The sequence below is a fragment of the Teleopsis dalmanni genome, chromosome 2 (assembly GCF_002237135.1).
Source record: "Teleopsis dalmanni isolate 2A chromosome 2, ASM223713v2, whole genome shotgun sequence".
Classification (NCBI taxonomy): Eukaryota; Metazoa; Arthropoda; class Insecta; order Diptera; family Diopsidae; genus Teleopsis; species Teleopsis dalmanni.
The window spans coordinates 183,118,695-183,134,576 of NC_051847.1; the positions used below are offsets into that span (position 1 = coordinate 183,118,695).

General features: G+C 30.2%; 1 protein-coding gene across 1 annotated transcript; it reads left to right on the forward strand.

Annotated features, from left to right (window-relative positions):
• Positions 1 to 548: 548 nt before the first annotated feature.
• Positions 549 to 14,811, forward strand: LOC119676328. The gene is made up of 3 exons (XM_038087568.1): positions 549 to 1,666; positions 13,763 to 14,116; positions 14,520 to 14,811. Exons 1-3 carry the CDS (start codon positions 1,638 to 1,640, stop codon positions 14,809 to 14,811), a joined length of 675 nt encoding a protein of 224 aa, XP_037943496.1. The 5' UTR covers positions 549 to 1,637.
• The last annotated feature ends 1,071 nt before the right edge of the window (positions 14,812 to 15,882 follow it).

A 15,882-nucleotide genomic window follows, 5' to 3' on the forward strand; every position in this document is an offset into this window, starting at 1 on the left:
AACTGCAAAAATAAAAAAAAATTGTGATAATATTCTGTTTGTAGAATATAAAAAAAAAAATTAATAATAATAAAAGTAATATAAAAGTAGTATATTTGTATTATATTGTATAAAGAATCATGGGTCTACAATAAATTTAACTTGAGTGTAACTGTTGTTGTTATAATTATCACTGTTGCTTTAGCTTCTGCTATTGCCTCTCTGGTAACCGGCATATGCGGCATACTGATGGTACCATACTCGTATACACTCGTACTATGTTGAGACTGTCATAAACACAAAAGATTTGCGCGCTAGCAGAAGCTATCGCAGGTGGAACTGTTGAAAATACTAGAAGTTTGTGTTTGTGTGTGTGTGTTTGTGTTTGTGTAGAGTACAACCCCAACCGAAAGACGTATGGGTATATGTGATGAGTCTTTCTTCGTACTTTTGTTCTTTTATTTTGACTCCAACAGTTCTTACCGTACCACAAATGTTTTGAAGTTGATTATTATTTGGTTTTGTTTTTGTTTAGCTTTTCGTTGCTTTTCGTTGCTTTTCGTTGCTTTGCTTGCAACTTGTGTGTGCAAAATCGCTTTCCTTGGTTTGGTTGTTTTGTTGATTGGCCTGGTCTGGTCTGGTCTGGTCTGGCATAGCATGGCATGGCTTGTTTAGTAAAAAGCACTGTGTTCACTTGCAACCGATTCAGTCTTTGACGAGATTTTATCGTCTACGTACGTGTTTTGCTGCGATTGCGCTGTGCCAATTTCTATGCACGTTTATTTCTAAACACGAGAAAAATCCAAATACGCGAAATTTAGACTGCAGTTCAGCTCGGTCGATGCGTCATACAGCATTCAACAGTCTTCAAGAATTGTTTGTACTCAGCTTGGTGCTTCTTCACAGTTCGTCGAAACTGTAAACTCACGCTGCGGTTTTTAACGTCTGCCCGGTTGGAGCGGCAGCAGCAGTTTTCCGTTGTTTGCACTCATTGTTGCACAATAATTCTGTTCCGTATTGTTGACTTATCACAAATTTGCCATCATTCACGTGCACTTTGCTCGAATTTGTAGTACAACAAAAGGTGGCGCTTGTGTTCTTGCGGAGCTAGAAAGAAAGGAAGTCCGACGATAGACCGAATTAATTTTCAATATTGTACGCGAAAAAATCGTGAAAACGTGTTTGTGTGCTATCGTGTACGTGTTCTCCGTCTTCCGACAAAGTTTGGTTCGATTTCAAGACGATGTCCTGACTTCTTCCAGGAAGTATCAACTAACTTTCGTCTGCCGCTGTGTAACTTTTGATAAGAATTAGTTACGGGTTAAGAAACTTTTCATCAATTAGAGACAAAAATATTGTCTGTAAATTTGTTATTTTGTTATTCCAACGCCTCGAGGAAGAATCACATAATTTAATTACTATTTATACAAATAACTGTGAAAAGCCGTGGATTTGCGTAAACTCTCTCGGCTTTAGTGAAGAATTCAGTGGAAGAATTTGATTTTCTAATTCGTTGACTTTCTTTTACGGGTTAATGTGTGTTTAATATATTAATTTGTCAATTTGTCACATTTAACAAAGCAAAATAAATATATTTTGGCTTTTCATTATTAATTATAAAAATTAAAATCTAAAATTTAATAAAAAAATATCTCATAATGTTGCTGCTTAAAGTGTTCATTGTCAGGTGAGTAGAGACTTAGTTTTTTTTTGGTTAATTGCACTTGGCGTGATAATATCTGGTGCAGTTTCTAGTTTCATAAATTATTTAGTTAACCAGAGAAGCTTAATAAACAACAACAACTAACTTGAAGAAGAGCTAATCTCTGACTTTTAATTAAAACTTACAACATCACAGCATAAATAATTACGTACGGTGCAGCAAGACAGAGTGACATTGATATATTATTAGGCATATTTTTAGATTGCATGCTTAAGGTTTAAGTTAATCAAGTTCAGTTAGGTGATTAAATAAAAAAATATATGTTTTAAGTAATTCACACTACACTTGTTTATGGCCTAATGAAGTACACGTACTGGCAATGATTAATCATATGCATGGAGTTCCCACAAGCGACTAAGAGAAAAATTTACCAAATAAGCCTGACAGAGCACGCTTCTGGTTATCAGAAGAAAATACGACATATGAAATTGGACTTCAGGAAATTCTGTGAGCTGTGGTTTTCACAAGATCAATGAATTCATTTCACTAATAATATCTTTTAGAATTACTTTAAATTGTAATTTAATTGTAATTGTAATAACAAAATAATCAAAAATAAATTAACATTATTAACATAGTTTTAATAGTTTATTCAAAATATTGGTCTTGTAAATCAAAAATAAGCATAATCTTTTAAAAGTCTCAAGAAAAGAAAATAATTCTTTATTATGAACAGTCATAAAATTTTTATGTTTCGGTTTAAAGACTTCATAATTATTTTAAAAAATTTCGATATTTTCCATTTGAATGAATATTAGTTTAAAAAAAAACTTTTCTTAAATTTTTTTTGAAATATACTTCTAATTAAAGACCCTATAATTATTTTAAAAAATTCCGACACTTTTTATTCGAATACATATTAGTTTCAAATTTATTTTTTTAATAAGCAAAATTTATAGATAGATAAAAATATTATTTTTTTAAGTAATACTCCTTAAAGAAACATACCTGTCGACTGCTTCAATAAAGCGTAATCTGCTTAGCACTACGGTATCGGTGCTGACGCTCATTGCTTACTAGGTAGACATATTATGCTACTGCTTATAGCCTATAATAACTTTTTGACCTTGTGGCTCTACGGAAAAGAAAGCAACTGAGCTGATTTCTACTTTATTTATACCTAATTTCTACTTTTTTTAGATGGTCAATGGTATTGGGGGGTTTTGAGTTAGAATAAGGCCCCTATGCACTGCGACCAGCTTGATCTATTATGCACGCCTTTGTATTTAGACATTTAGTAACTTAAGGAATCGACCAGCTCGCTCTGAGGAAGTTTTCGAAGGTCTTCATTCTCTAGTTAGTATGCACCTAAAATTTTGTTTCTTCAGTGCCCTAGTGTATCACAGTTGGTGATCAGATCTTCCATAGACTCTTCCTCATCACAGTAGAATCTGTGATAATAATAGTAATAATAGTATAAATTGGTATCTACACACTTAAAGTAAAACCAAAAACTATGTCAAGTATTGAACTCTACTACTATAACTAGTCTTTGTTGCCAGTGAGTATTGACAGCTAAACAATAGATATACTGTTAGACATAGTAAATTCGTTCAAAGATGCCTATAGTGGTTACGATAATATAATATCTCCATTTAATATATGGGAAGTTGAACGCTTTGAATTTTGCTTGGCTACCGATAAAGTATCGGACATCAGATTCTGATAGGGTTTTGTAATAATTTGTTTACAACAACTTTAGGGTCTATAACTAGAAAAACACTTCTAAATTCTGGTATTCTGTGTGATATTTAAAATTTCACGAAGATATGTAAATGTTTAATTATGAATCAACTTTAAAACAGATAAACAAATATTAATATATGGAGGCTTGCTTGGGTACCGATAAAGAATCGGGTATATTTTAAAAAAATAAAAAAAGTTAATTTTATTATTGATTTAATTTTTGGATTTTTGATATCTATATTATAATTTGTTTTAGGATATAATTAATAACTTTCACACCAGCTTTTTAAAAATTTGTTGGTATTTAATCATATTAAATGATCAAATACCAGTATGCATGTCCTAAAAAAACATTCAATGACTATTGATAGTTGTTGATAGCCTACTTTTCTTATATTCACTTAACTATAAGTTGGTCTTTACCCTGAACCTCAATATTTAACAGTTCAACCTCATTCTGATGTAATTTTGAGCACTAATTAACTTGAAATGACATGTTCCTAAGTACTTCGAAAGTACTACTACAAAAATGTTGATTATTCAAACATTACAAAATATTATTTTTGAAATATTGTTACTACAAAATAGACAAATACTTTTGTAAGTATCCTGGTTTAAATTAAGTCACTAAGTCTTCCAAAGATTCCAAAAATCAATAAAAATTATTGTGTCCATTCCTTTATAGTACCCTTAGAACAAACTAACTTTTGCTCTTCCAAAAGTACAAATCTTTGAACAATTATCTGGGTTATCAATCCTATAGATTGGCCTTTAAAATTTTCTTTAAAATTTTATCCCTGGATAACACATGTGTTAACAAAGCGATAGATGTAGTTGGTTAATAGATGAAGCTAAGTGGTCACTAAAATCAACCAGCATCTATTTTTAAGCCAATTAACATGATTTATTTAATCTTATTTTAGTCATCCATTTTTCTTTGCTCATTACAATTGCCTCCAAATATTATGCACTTTAAATAAGTATTTAATTTTTTTTTAATTAGATAGTTTTAATTATATTTAAAGCGGTGCTCTTCAAAAAGATTTTCTGTCTTCTTGAATTTATGTGATTAGCAAAATGTTTTCCGGTCTTTCACAAGACTTTTCTTAAAAGACAGACACTGACATTTTTTTATAATATTTATGGTTTAAGATAGTATAAAGTTCATGCTTTAGATAGTTTTGTATCTAGAACGCTTAACAATTTATTATTTTACTTATTTACATTTATCATTATAAAAAGAATTTCGTATTTCTTTTTTTAATATATAATTTACATATTTATCAAATATAAATCTTTTTCTTTAATGTCTGTAGTTATTTAATCTTTTTAGAGTGTTACTTACTTTGAAGTCACCAGCAAAAATTTTGTGGTTTAACTCTTATCATCTTATAAATTTCTAAACTTATAAATTTTTTTTGGATTTATTTATTGACCTGTTTTTTATATATTTTTTAAGCTGGCTATAGGTTCGCTTTCGTCATATATCTCAATGTTTAATATTTTTTATTACACTCTATATTTCGAATCTCCTTGAGAGTAATCATCAGGATCACGAACCAGCTCGTTCGGAGGAAGTTTTCGAAGGTCTTCATCCTCTAGTTAATATACACCTAAAATTTTGTTTCTTCTGTGTCCTAATGCATCACAGTTGGTGATCAGATGTTTCATAGACTCCTCCTCATCACAGAAGTTTTCGAAGGTCTTCATCCTCTAGTTAGTATACACCTAAAATTTTGTTTCTTCTGTGTCCTAATGCATCACAGTTGGTGATCAGATGTTTCATAGACTCTTCCTCATCACAGAAGTTTTCGAAGGTCTTCATCCTCTAGTTAGTATATACCTAAAATTTTGTTTCTTCTGTGTCCTAATGCATCACAGTTGATGATCAGATGTTTCATAGACTCTTCCTCATCACATCACATCTATGATAATAATAGTAATAATAGTACTAATTGGTATCTGCATACTCAGAGAAAAATCAAAGACTATGTCAAGTGTTGAACTCTAATATTATAACTATAATTCAATGTTTAATATTTTTTATTATACTCTATATTTCGAATTTCCTTGAGAGTGATCATCAGGATCACGATCTAACATAAATTAATATGACTAAAATTATGTCTACGTCTATCCTCTCTATTCTATCGTCTATATTGCACTTTCTTAACTTATTTTATTTTACAATTTTAAGTATATATTTTTGGCAAGGTTAACCTTCGCTTGGGTCAACAAATTATTAATCCAAATATTTTTTATTTAAAAAACCTTGTACTTAATATAATTATTGAAATTAAATTTGTTACTATTATATAGTTTAAAAAAATTAATTACTAAACAAGCATATTAAACTCACCATTAACTTATTGCCCTCAATATTTTGCAATTTTCTATCTTTTTATGACCTTCCAGATACAAATCTTGTTTGGTCTAAATATGTTTTTATTACATAACAAAAACTAGAATTGATTAGTTTAATAACACACAATTTAAATCAATTTGCTATAATTTGCCAGCTTTTATTAGCATGTAACTCCTCAAATCACATGCAACATAGTTGGCACAAGAAAGACCACGAATATTTTTTCCCATCCTCCAGAAGACATTTAATTGTGTCTCTTTCAAGATACAATTACGCAATAAAAAAAAAGCATATGTTAAAATTATAACTCCAGGATAAATCCAGATTATTCAAAGAAATTTACATATAAGCCATTAATCATAGCACAGTGTGGACATAACCGTATACTTCAACTTTAGTTAAATAAATTATGAATAAGATACAAAAATCAAGCAAAAAATAAAGTCATATTTTTAAACCTGTTATTAGCTGAAAACAGAACTTTGATAAAAGTGAAATAATTTTCATATATATTATAAATTCTTTCTTTAGGCTAAAAATGTTATTCCCCTATTAACAGTAACGTTTGTTTGGAATTTTCTATTTTTATTTCTATTATATGTAATTTTTATATTTTACTTTTTTCCTACTCATATTAACACATTTTTTGTTTTTTGTTTGATTTTTAATACTGCATGGAACCGTTTGGAGTATTGTATCTCAGCTTTCGTGGTAGACATAAATTGCTGTGCAATTTGCACTACACAGACCTTTCGTCATTAATTTGCTTCATACATTATTCACATCTCCAATATAATGAATTGCAGCAGTTGACACGCAATCTTTTCGTCATTATCCATAAAACATTACCGAACCAATAAAAAAATGCTAGAAATTTGTGTAGAAAAAAGAACTTCACTCTGAACAGCAAAAAGGATGCTGAAGCCTTGCAACAAAGATTCGAAATTGATTAATAATTCAAGTGTGCCGCATGTGTTGCGGCAAATAATGCAACGTCACACAATGGCGAAAGTGGAAACACGCCTCAGTTCGAAGCAATTCCATACCACGAAAAAGGGGTATTTTTTTTAAAATATCGAATATATTTCACATGTTTCGTAGTACTGAAAGCCTAGGGGTGTTTACTGATATCTACCCAAAAGTGTTCCATGCTTGTAGTGCAAAGAAGACATCAATTATTAATTTTAAAAATAATACAAAACATATTGAATTCGTACATGAGTTCATTTTATTGAATAGTACTCTATATACTTTATTTTTATTGACTTCTTATATTGTACTTTTGTTTTGCAATAACCATATGGGCTTAGCTTAGACAGAAAGTATATTTTTGTATATTGTAATCATGGAATTGGTGGTTAGAATAATCATTCCTGATTTATGAAATCATGAGATATTTCTCAAAAAGTAATGGAGAAGCTTGCAATGGGCCTATAGGCCAAGTGGATCCCTTTAGATTGCCGGTATAACCCAACCTAACCAATTATAATGGTTATAATAATCATTTCTGTTTTGTAAAACTATAAGATATTTTTCAAAAAGTAATAGAGAAGCATACAATGGGCCTATAGGCCAAGTGGATCCCTTTAGATCGCCGGTGTAACCTATCCTAACCTAACCTATTATAATGGTTATAATAATCATTTCTGTTTTATAAAACTATAAAATATTTTTCAAAAAGTAATAGAGAAGCATACAATGGGCCTATAGGCCAAGTGGATCCCTTTAGATCGCCGGTGTAATCTATCCTAACCTAACCTATTATAATGGTTATAATAATCATTCCTGATTTGTGAAATCATGAGATATTTTTAAAAAGTAATGGAGAAGCTTACAATGGGCCTATAGGCCAAGTGAATCCCTTTAGATTGCCGGTATAACCCAACCTAACCTATTATAATGATTATAATAATCATTTCTGTTTTATAAAATTATGAGATATTTTAAAAAGTAATGGAGAAGCTTAAAATGGGTGTATACGCCTAAGTGGATCCCTTGAGATTCTCAGTATAACCTAACCTAACCTAAGGGGAGAAGCTTTTCACAACTTTCATTCTGAGATCAATTTTCAAGCGATTAACAAGCGAGTTTGCACAGATCGGAACGAATGGTAATCTTGCTTAAGACAAGAACAATATATCTAAACTTTCCAGTCAAGTTTTCGAAATTTTTATAGAGTCAAAAAATATGCATGTGATCTAGCATTGTTATTATGAAAAACAATACATCACGTCTTTACAGTGGTGTGGCCAACATTGTGGACAAAAAAGAAGATATATTAAAAAAGGGATGTACGTCCAGAAGCGATGTATCTCCTAATTTCTTATGTAGAAGTATATCATAATAGATAATAAAATGGTAATCCTATTAAAAATAAACCATTATCTACCTTGTCGCTAAACTTAATTTTATGGATCTTCATATACAAAATTTTTTTAATAGAAACTGTTTTTATAAAACATTGGTTAAGTGTATTAACTAATTTAATTAATTACATTTAAATTAAATTTCTTCACCCAATCTTTGATATCAACAAAATATTTTTATATAAAGCCCCGTTTCATTCTTTTGATCTTAGACTAGAATTTTATATAAAAATCTATTTAGAAAACACTTATACTAGCTATGTTTAAAAGATTGCTCTGTCAATCTCTTTTAACATATTTAATTTTTACATCTAATATCCCACTAAGTTGTTACCATAAAGTTTGCCAATGACACCACAAGTTTATGAGGAAAGCGAAATGTATCAGATTTTAATCAACTTGAATCTGATGTATTGAGGCTGCAGAAATCATCGTCAAAACTGCGAATTCAAATTTTGAACTTAAATGTATATAAATTCTTGGTCTTAATCTTAGCCATAAATTGAAGAAGCTCCCAAGCAATTTTACTAAATAATATTTCTATCCCAAAAGTGGAAAAAAAATTATTCAGACGTGCGGCATTAAATTTACACAGGTAACTAATTTGGTACTAGCTAATTGAAGTCAGTAGTCTACAAAGCTTTCAAAATTAAGCTTTTCAAATTATACATACTATTTAACAGCAGATCCCGCATAAGTCAAGAGTCAAAAGTAAAAAGTGCTTATGTATAACAGCATTATAAAACCAAAATGGGGCTAGAGAGCATTGAAACACACAAACATCAGACCACACCTTTACTCAGCGGTAATAAAGACAACGTATTATCATGGCTTTTTATATACATTCTGAATAACAAACCCAAACAGTTGATCGAACTATCTGCGCATAATTAAGCCAGAAACAACTAGACCCATCCCGTCACCATTTTTACCTGCCACCCACAAGGACAAAAAAGAACAATAGCCCTACTAATTAAAATTATATATAAGACCTTTAATTAGTATAAATAATTTATAAGTTGATATAGATATTTAAATATTTTTAATATTAGAAATTCTCCAAATTAAGGCAAAAGCTAATTTACTGAAATACGTATAGAGATATACAAAATTGATTAATAAAACGCACAAAATTGATTGAAAACGCTCGAAATATCCAGTTATTTGATACAGCTAGTGTTTCAAATCTGTAGGTTCTTTAAAGACCTTAAAAAAAATATTAAAATCAATCACTGGCGCTTTATGGTGTATTATACCATATATACCATATATATACCATATATATTATATAGCATATATATGGTATATAAATGTATTCACTGAAATCTTTAAATTCCCTAGTTAAATCTGAGTTAGATAACGTTAGAAAAAAATATATTAAAAGACTAACAGATCACTCTTACCTAATAAATAAAACTTTATTAATAACGCTGTCAAAATATTGAAATCCTTTCAATAATATTTTTCATATTCTATTCCATTTGATAATCCTGTTTCATTTTCTGACATGCCACATAATCCGCTTAATTGATTCTACAATGTACGATTCAAGTGCAATAAAAATAACAGAATTTCTAGGCTTTTTATTAATCCATTTATCTTTTAATTTTTATTTACTTTGTTGGCACTTTTGTGGTCAAATGTAAATTAAAGGCACACTCGCTTCAGTAGCTCTTACCTATAATATTTTTTGTCTATTTTTATTAGGTTTTGAAACTCTTTTATTTACGTCTGCGGATAAACTATATTTCCTGTGCTGGTTCAAATAACTTATAAATTTGCCTCACTCTTTGTCCGCCATGACGTTTCATATGAAACCAATCGCTATACTTTCTGGTCTGCGGCTCTTCCGTTATTTTTGCACATATCCACCATGTCTTGAATGGACGCATACACACCCACTCAGGCCACGGAGTAGGCGGTCTTGCATATGTGGTTACATTAGGAGATTGCATATATGCTGTCGTACGGCACGGAGCACATGTTGCAATATTTGTTGAAAACATTTTTAGATCTTTTATTTTCATTTAATTTTTATTTTATTTCAGTTGCGCATTTTATGCTGAAAAAAGGAGTTACGCAAAGTATTTAATTTTTTATTTTTATTACTCCAACACTTCAACTTTTTAAACTGGAAATGCAATTTATTTCTAAATTCTGGGAACAAATTTTACTTATCATTTGTACTTTACCCAGTTCTTTACTGGGTATACTTTCTTTACTGTATCCGCAGCACAAAGTTTCTCTTCCAAACCTTATTTATTTTATTTGCAAATGATTTCTGCGAAGAACGACCTATAAATATTTATGGCTTCCAGAGATTTCTATGAAGGCACATTCTATGGGTTTCGTGCGATCCGCCACTGTGCTTTTGGCATTGAATGCTTTGTATGCATATTTTTCACATAAATTTCATTGAATTCAACTATAATTTGTTTTATTTTTTATTTCACTTCATTTAATTTCTTTATTTTTTGCGAAATAATACTATGCGAAATAAGAACTTCTTAGGCGGTCAAAAGTTTTTAACAGTTCCATTATGTACAGTTTTTATGCTATTATTTAGCTACTTTAATTCTTCTTATTTTACTCTCCTTTTATTTTGTAATACAGTGGAACGTGCTTTTCAGCAATTTTATGCTTTCTTTAAGTCATCTCTTACTATTTGTTAATATTTTGTTTGTTTCATATTTCATCTTCCATTCCAGAATAATTAAGAGGATTTATGGATTCAATTCAAAGTTTTATATTTCCGTGAAATTATAAAATTCCTAAACAAAAGCTAAGGCATTATTTGTAATTTTTGTTTTAATACAAAATGTAATACTTTAAAAAATCAAATAAATATATAATTAGTAACAGATTTGGATTTTTAGTTAAGTTCCAATGCAAGTATTATATCAAATATTAATCAACACATAGTCTCAAAGCGGTAAAGATATGGAAGAATATAAAATATATATATTATATATAGTATATAAGAGAGAAATATATACAAAATATTTTAATTTTTAATTTAATTTTGTGCGGCAAGGAAGAGTGGAATGCCTACGCACTGACCACCTTCCGGCGCCCTTCCGGAAGGTGAGTGCCCCACTCGCACGGGCTAAACCACTCCCCCTCATTCCTAGAGACCTTGTTCTACCCCGGGACTACGTTAGTATAACTTCGAGGTAGGGTCCCTATTAGTCATTTAAGACTTCCATCGCTGTGTCCTGCGTCCAGGCTCCGCTACTGTTGCAGATAATTAATCTTGCCCTACAGTCTACTTTTTTCAATCTCAGAGTATGTGTTCCGGCTCTCATTCGTGCTCTTCGTTCAAGATTAGATTGCGTCCAGATCTTTCTTCTTTTCTCTTAGAACATTTCCGATGAATTGCGTGATTTTGCTCCAATTTTCTGCTCATTCTATCATTTTTTCTACAATATTATCAACTGTAAAGTGACCCATATATCCTGCAAGTAGTGTTCTTTCTCCACGCCATCTTTCGCAGTTGAAGAAAGTATGCTCAGTATTGTCCTTGACTGATCCGCAATATATACAGTTGGGCTGCTCTGCTTTTTGCATTCTGTATAGATATTTTCGAAAATATATTAATACAATAAAGACATTGAATACAGAACACTACATATAAATTACTCAACTTAATTTCATTCACATTGTTATGAAGTAAACTCCTTCACACAACTCCCACAATGAGTTAGTACTCAAATAAGCATTAAATATATGCATTAAAATGAGCAATTTTAGTAGTAACGAACGAACAGCAAAAAAAAATTTGAGGTTGAATGGTAGTCTACTTGAGCTCAAATAAATTTTCTTTGTAATACTATCGATAAACGTTGATTATACCCCAGAAGAACAATCAAAAAAAAAAGTAAAGATCGTAAGTTATTAACGACAATGATGTAAAAGGCACGACTCTTGTAATTAAAGAAAAGTCAATCAATCTATACAGTATGTAGACACTGGCATATTCCTAATATTAAAGAATGAAACCGCTGTTATGTCGGTAAGAAAAGTGACTCAAAGATATTAAATTTTGATAAGTTGGACACATATACGATAGAAAAAAGATTACTCCTCCTCTGTAGAACATTGGTACGTCCCACTACAAAAATTACAATGATCTTATTGCATTCCATTTTAGTTTAAGATTTATTTAATTCATGGTCCTGATTTTTCGGTTCTGTTATAGTGATATACGTCAAACTAATATCACATTTTTTATTAAATATTTTCAATTTTAAAATATGGATCATTTACTAATCATTGAATCTAATAAATATATAAAACTATACTACAAAAATGTTGACGAGTTTTTTGAGAGTAAAAAAGATATGCGATTACTAGAAGATGAACCCACAAGCCACATGACATTTCTTGGTTTTGTTTTGTTACACGTGAAAAATTCCCGAATGTAAATTGGTCATCTAGACTATTCGATTTATTAAATTATTTATATAATTTTATTTATTAACTTATTATTTAAGTATCTTGCTTATGATGATAATCCTTAAGATCTTGAAACTGAAAACAAATATCCGTTATATTATATCCTACTTTATTAGGATCTAGCACTATTCTTTGCAGAGCATTTAAATGATGTTATGTTTCACTCTTAAAGAGATGGTTCCAATTTGAGTCTCAATATATTTTTGGGTATCTTTTATTTCGGTTTATTTTCGAAACTATAGAATGGATAGTCCTGTATACGGTCTCTTATAATTTATAATTAATAATTTTAATAATAATTTAAAAATATTTTATATCGATTTTCAAATTTAATTACGACGAAAGAAACTAAGTTTCTTAATAGAAACTAGTTTTTTAATGGAGAGGTATCTTGAACAGTAATGATTAATAACAAAATTTTATTATTTATTAATTAATTGAATTTTTGGCTGACCATACAGCTGTTTCGAGTATTAGTTCATTCATTTAGTCTATTGCTAATTTATGATTTTCATAGTATATTAACAAAAGTTCAAGTTCGAACATACAAGTCAAGTACTGCTTCGGCTAATGAACACTGACTCTGAACTTCAAATTTGGCAGGGCTCGCGTTCAACCTTTGGTTCTTGCAGTCTCAAAAAATTATTTATGAATAATTAAATATAAGAAATATTTCCAGATATACCACTTATGATGATTATTTGACAATACTCAAAACAACTGTGTGGTCAGCCAAAAATTCAATTAATTAATAAATAATAAAATTTTGTTGTTGTAATTCACTACTATTCAAAATACTTTTCTATTAAAAATATTAATTTTAATGCATTTAGTTTTTATATTATTATGATTATTTATTATATTAACAAATAATATTAAATAGATAATATTTAATAATTTATGGTTTATTTAGGTAGTAAATCCGTCAATGTAATCTTCAAACAATGAGTGGAGTATCATTAACTTTAAGTGTAGTGTGATTTACTTACTCATACTTAAGTATGTGCTTACAGCAATAATGATATCTAATGACAAAGCAATGAAATATTTATACAGTTTAATGGATATGTTGGTTCGTTAAGGCATTACTAACAAATAATTAACCCTTTTCAGTTCAAAATTTATACTCTACCGCATACTCTAACCCTGTTTTATTAATTATATACTTTTTGTGTCATTTCGTAACAGTTTCTGCTGCATTATTTCCCTCCAACATTTTTCACAATGCGCTGAAGAACGAAAGGGAAGAGTAACGGAAAAGGATACAGCAAAGCAATCCAACATTTTTACAATCAGAAAATTGGATACGGCTACTAAGGATGGAAACATGAAACAGTCAAAGCCACAAAAACAACAAAAGCAAGAAATTAAGTTGCAACAACAACAACAACTGTTACAGCAACAACAGCAACTACAGCAACAGTCGAAAACGGGTAAAGTCAAGTCGGCGAACATATCAACCGAAACGACGAAGCCGCCCAGAACGAAAAAACTGAAGAGCGCTACGAAGAGTTCTCATAGCATGAATAAGAAACTTTTAAGGTAGGTTTTATGGCGATGACGATGGCGATGGCGATGGCAACGGCGATGACGATGCCAATTGAAAAAAATATGCACTTAATTAAAAGTAACTTAACCAAAGCAAAAGTAAAACCGCATCAGGGATTTTCGATTTTTGATGCATGGCACGTTTTTCATGATCAACATTATTAAAATATGAAAAATAAAACATAAATTATAGAAGAAAATTCCTATGCGAGTAGCAACTCAAGTTAGTTAATTTGGGTTCAATTTGCAAAAAACAAAAAAAAAAAAAATAAAGCACAGATAAAATGTTTATTGGAAACTTATTAGCCTTTAATTTATGCAATTTATAGTTTAATGTATATGGTATTTTCATCTCTTATCAACTTTCTTTTCTTTTATCCTTTTGTTTCCATTGCAGCAAATTGGGTTTTACGAAAGTAAAGGCACCCAACAGCCACAACCGGAAACGTTTGGCAATTGAGTCACGACGTCATGCTTCGCCCGATGATTCACACATGTTCATCATAAAATTACCGCCAAATCTGTATTATTACTCGAGTCCCAAGGAAGCTGGCGTGCAAGCGAACTCGAAGAATGCGTTGGTCCAACATGCGCAGACAGAAATTGAGACGAAGCCAGCGGTGCTTAACGCTGATGCTAACGGGAAAAAGGTAAACAAGATGCCATTTTCATTCCATATTAATTCTTAGACATGAACATGTCTACAGTGTTGTTATTTGGTGCTATCATTTATGCCAAATCTGTGTACCATCAATACAAAATGCAACAAGTAACTATCCATGCTTCGCCAGACTTACTGACTTAGTCAGAATCATTTAATCTGTCGTGTGTGTAAAATGCGCCTTCCATCCATCGAACTGAAGATAAACATCAATATTTTATGGCACAAATTACTAAATGTGTACAACAAAATCAAATCCCAGTGGTGTAGAGAACATTGTCTGCAGGTGCCAATAAATATCGTTTGGAACAATTTCCTTTCTAAACATAGTATGAAACTGTAAAAAATTCCTTACTCTCAGCTCATATAGATTATTTTGCTATTTATAGATAAGAAACGCTTGTATAAACTCGTATGTTACATAGATTTTCCGAAGTGATATAAAAGTTTTTACTATGTCAGCATATGTTATTCTTTTACTAATAGTTATATAGGGTATTTATAACACTTCTCTTAGTCGGAATTTATTATTTTGTTGAACATAGTCTCAAATATGTAAATATTTAGTAAGGTAAAAATTATTAATTTTTTGTAGAGTATTTTACAAAAATTACATTCGGACTTATCTGATCCCATAACCCATTTTCGAAATACAAGTATGCTGTTAAAGAAAGATTTATTCGCTAGATTCTATGATTATATTTATTTAAGGATAGGATAACCGAAATTTTAGTTTCGAACTTAAAGTAAACGTACGTTCAAGTACTCGTATATACGTATACCGATTATGGATAAAAAAGTTAATACGTCAAGTGATTTCTTCTACTCTTCTACAATGAAAGAAGTATTAGTCTAATACTTCTATTTCAAAAAAAAAAAAATTATTTAAACATAATTATAATAAAACAATAAATATTTGAAACTTCTTTTTTTAAATATTTCTTTATAACTAAAGCAGTAGTTTCTCCTCCTCTAACCTTAGTCAAAATTTAATTTTCATAGTACTGCTTATAGTTATCCGATTTAAGGTTTCACCTACACAGGAAAAGCTTAGAAACCAAATACAGAAGTTTAAAATTTAATAACACGACAAGAGAGA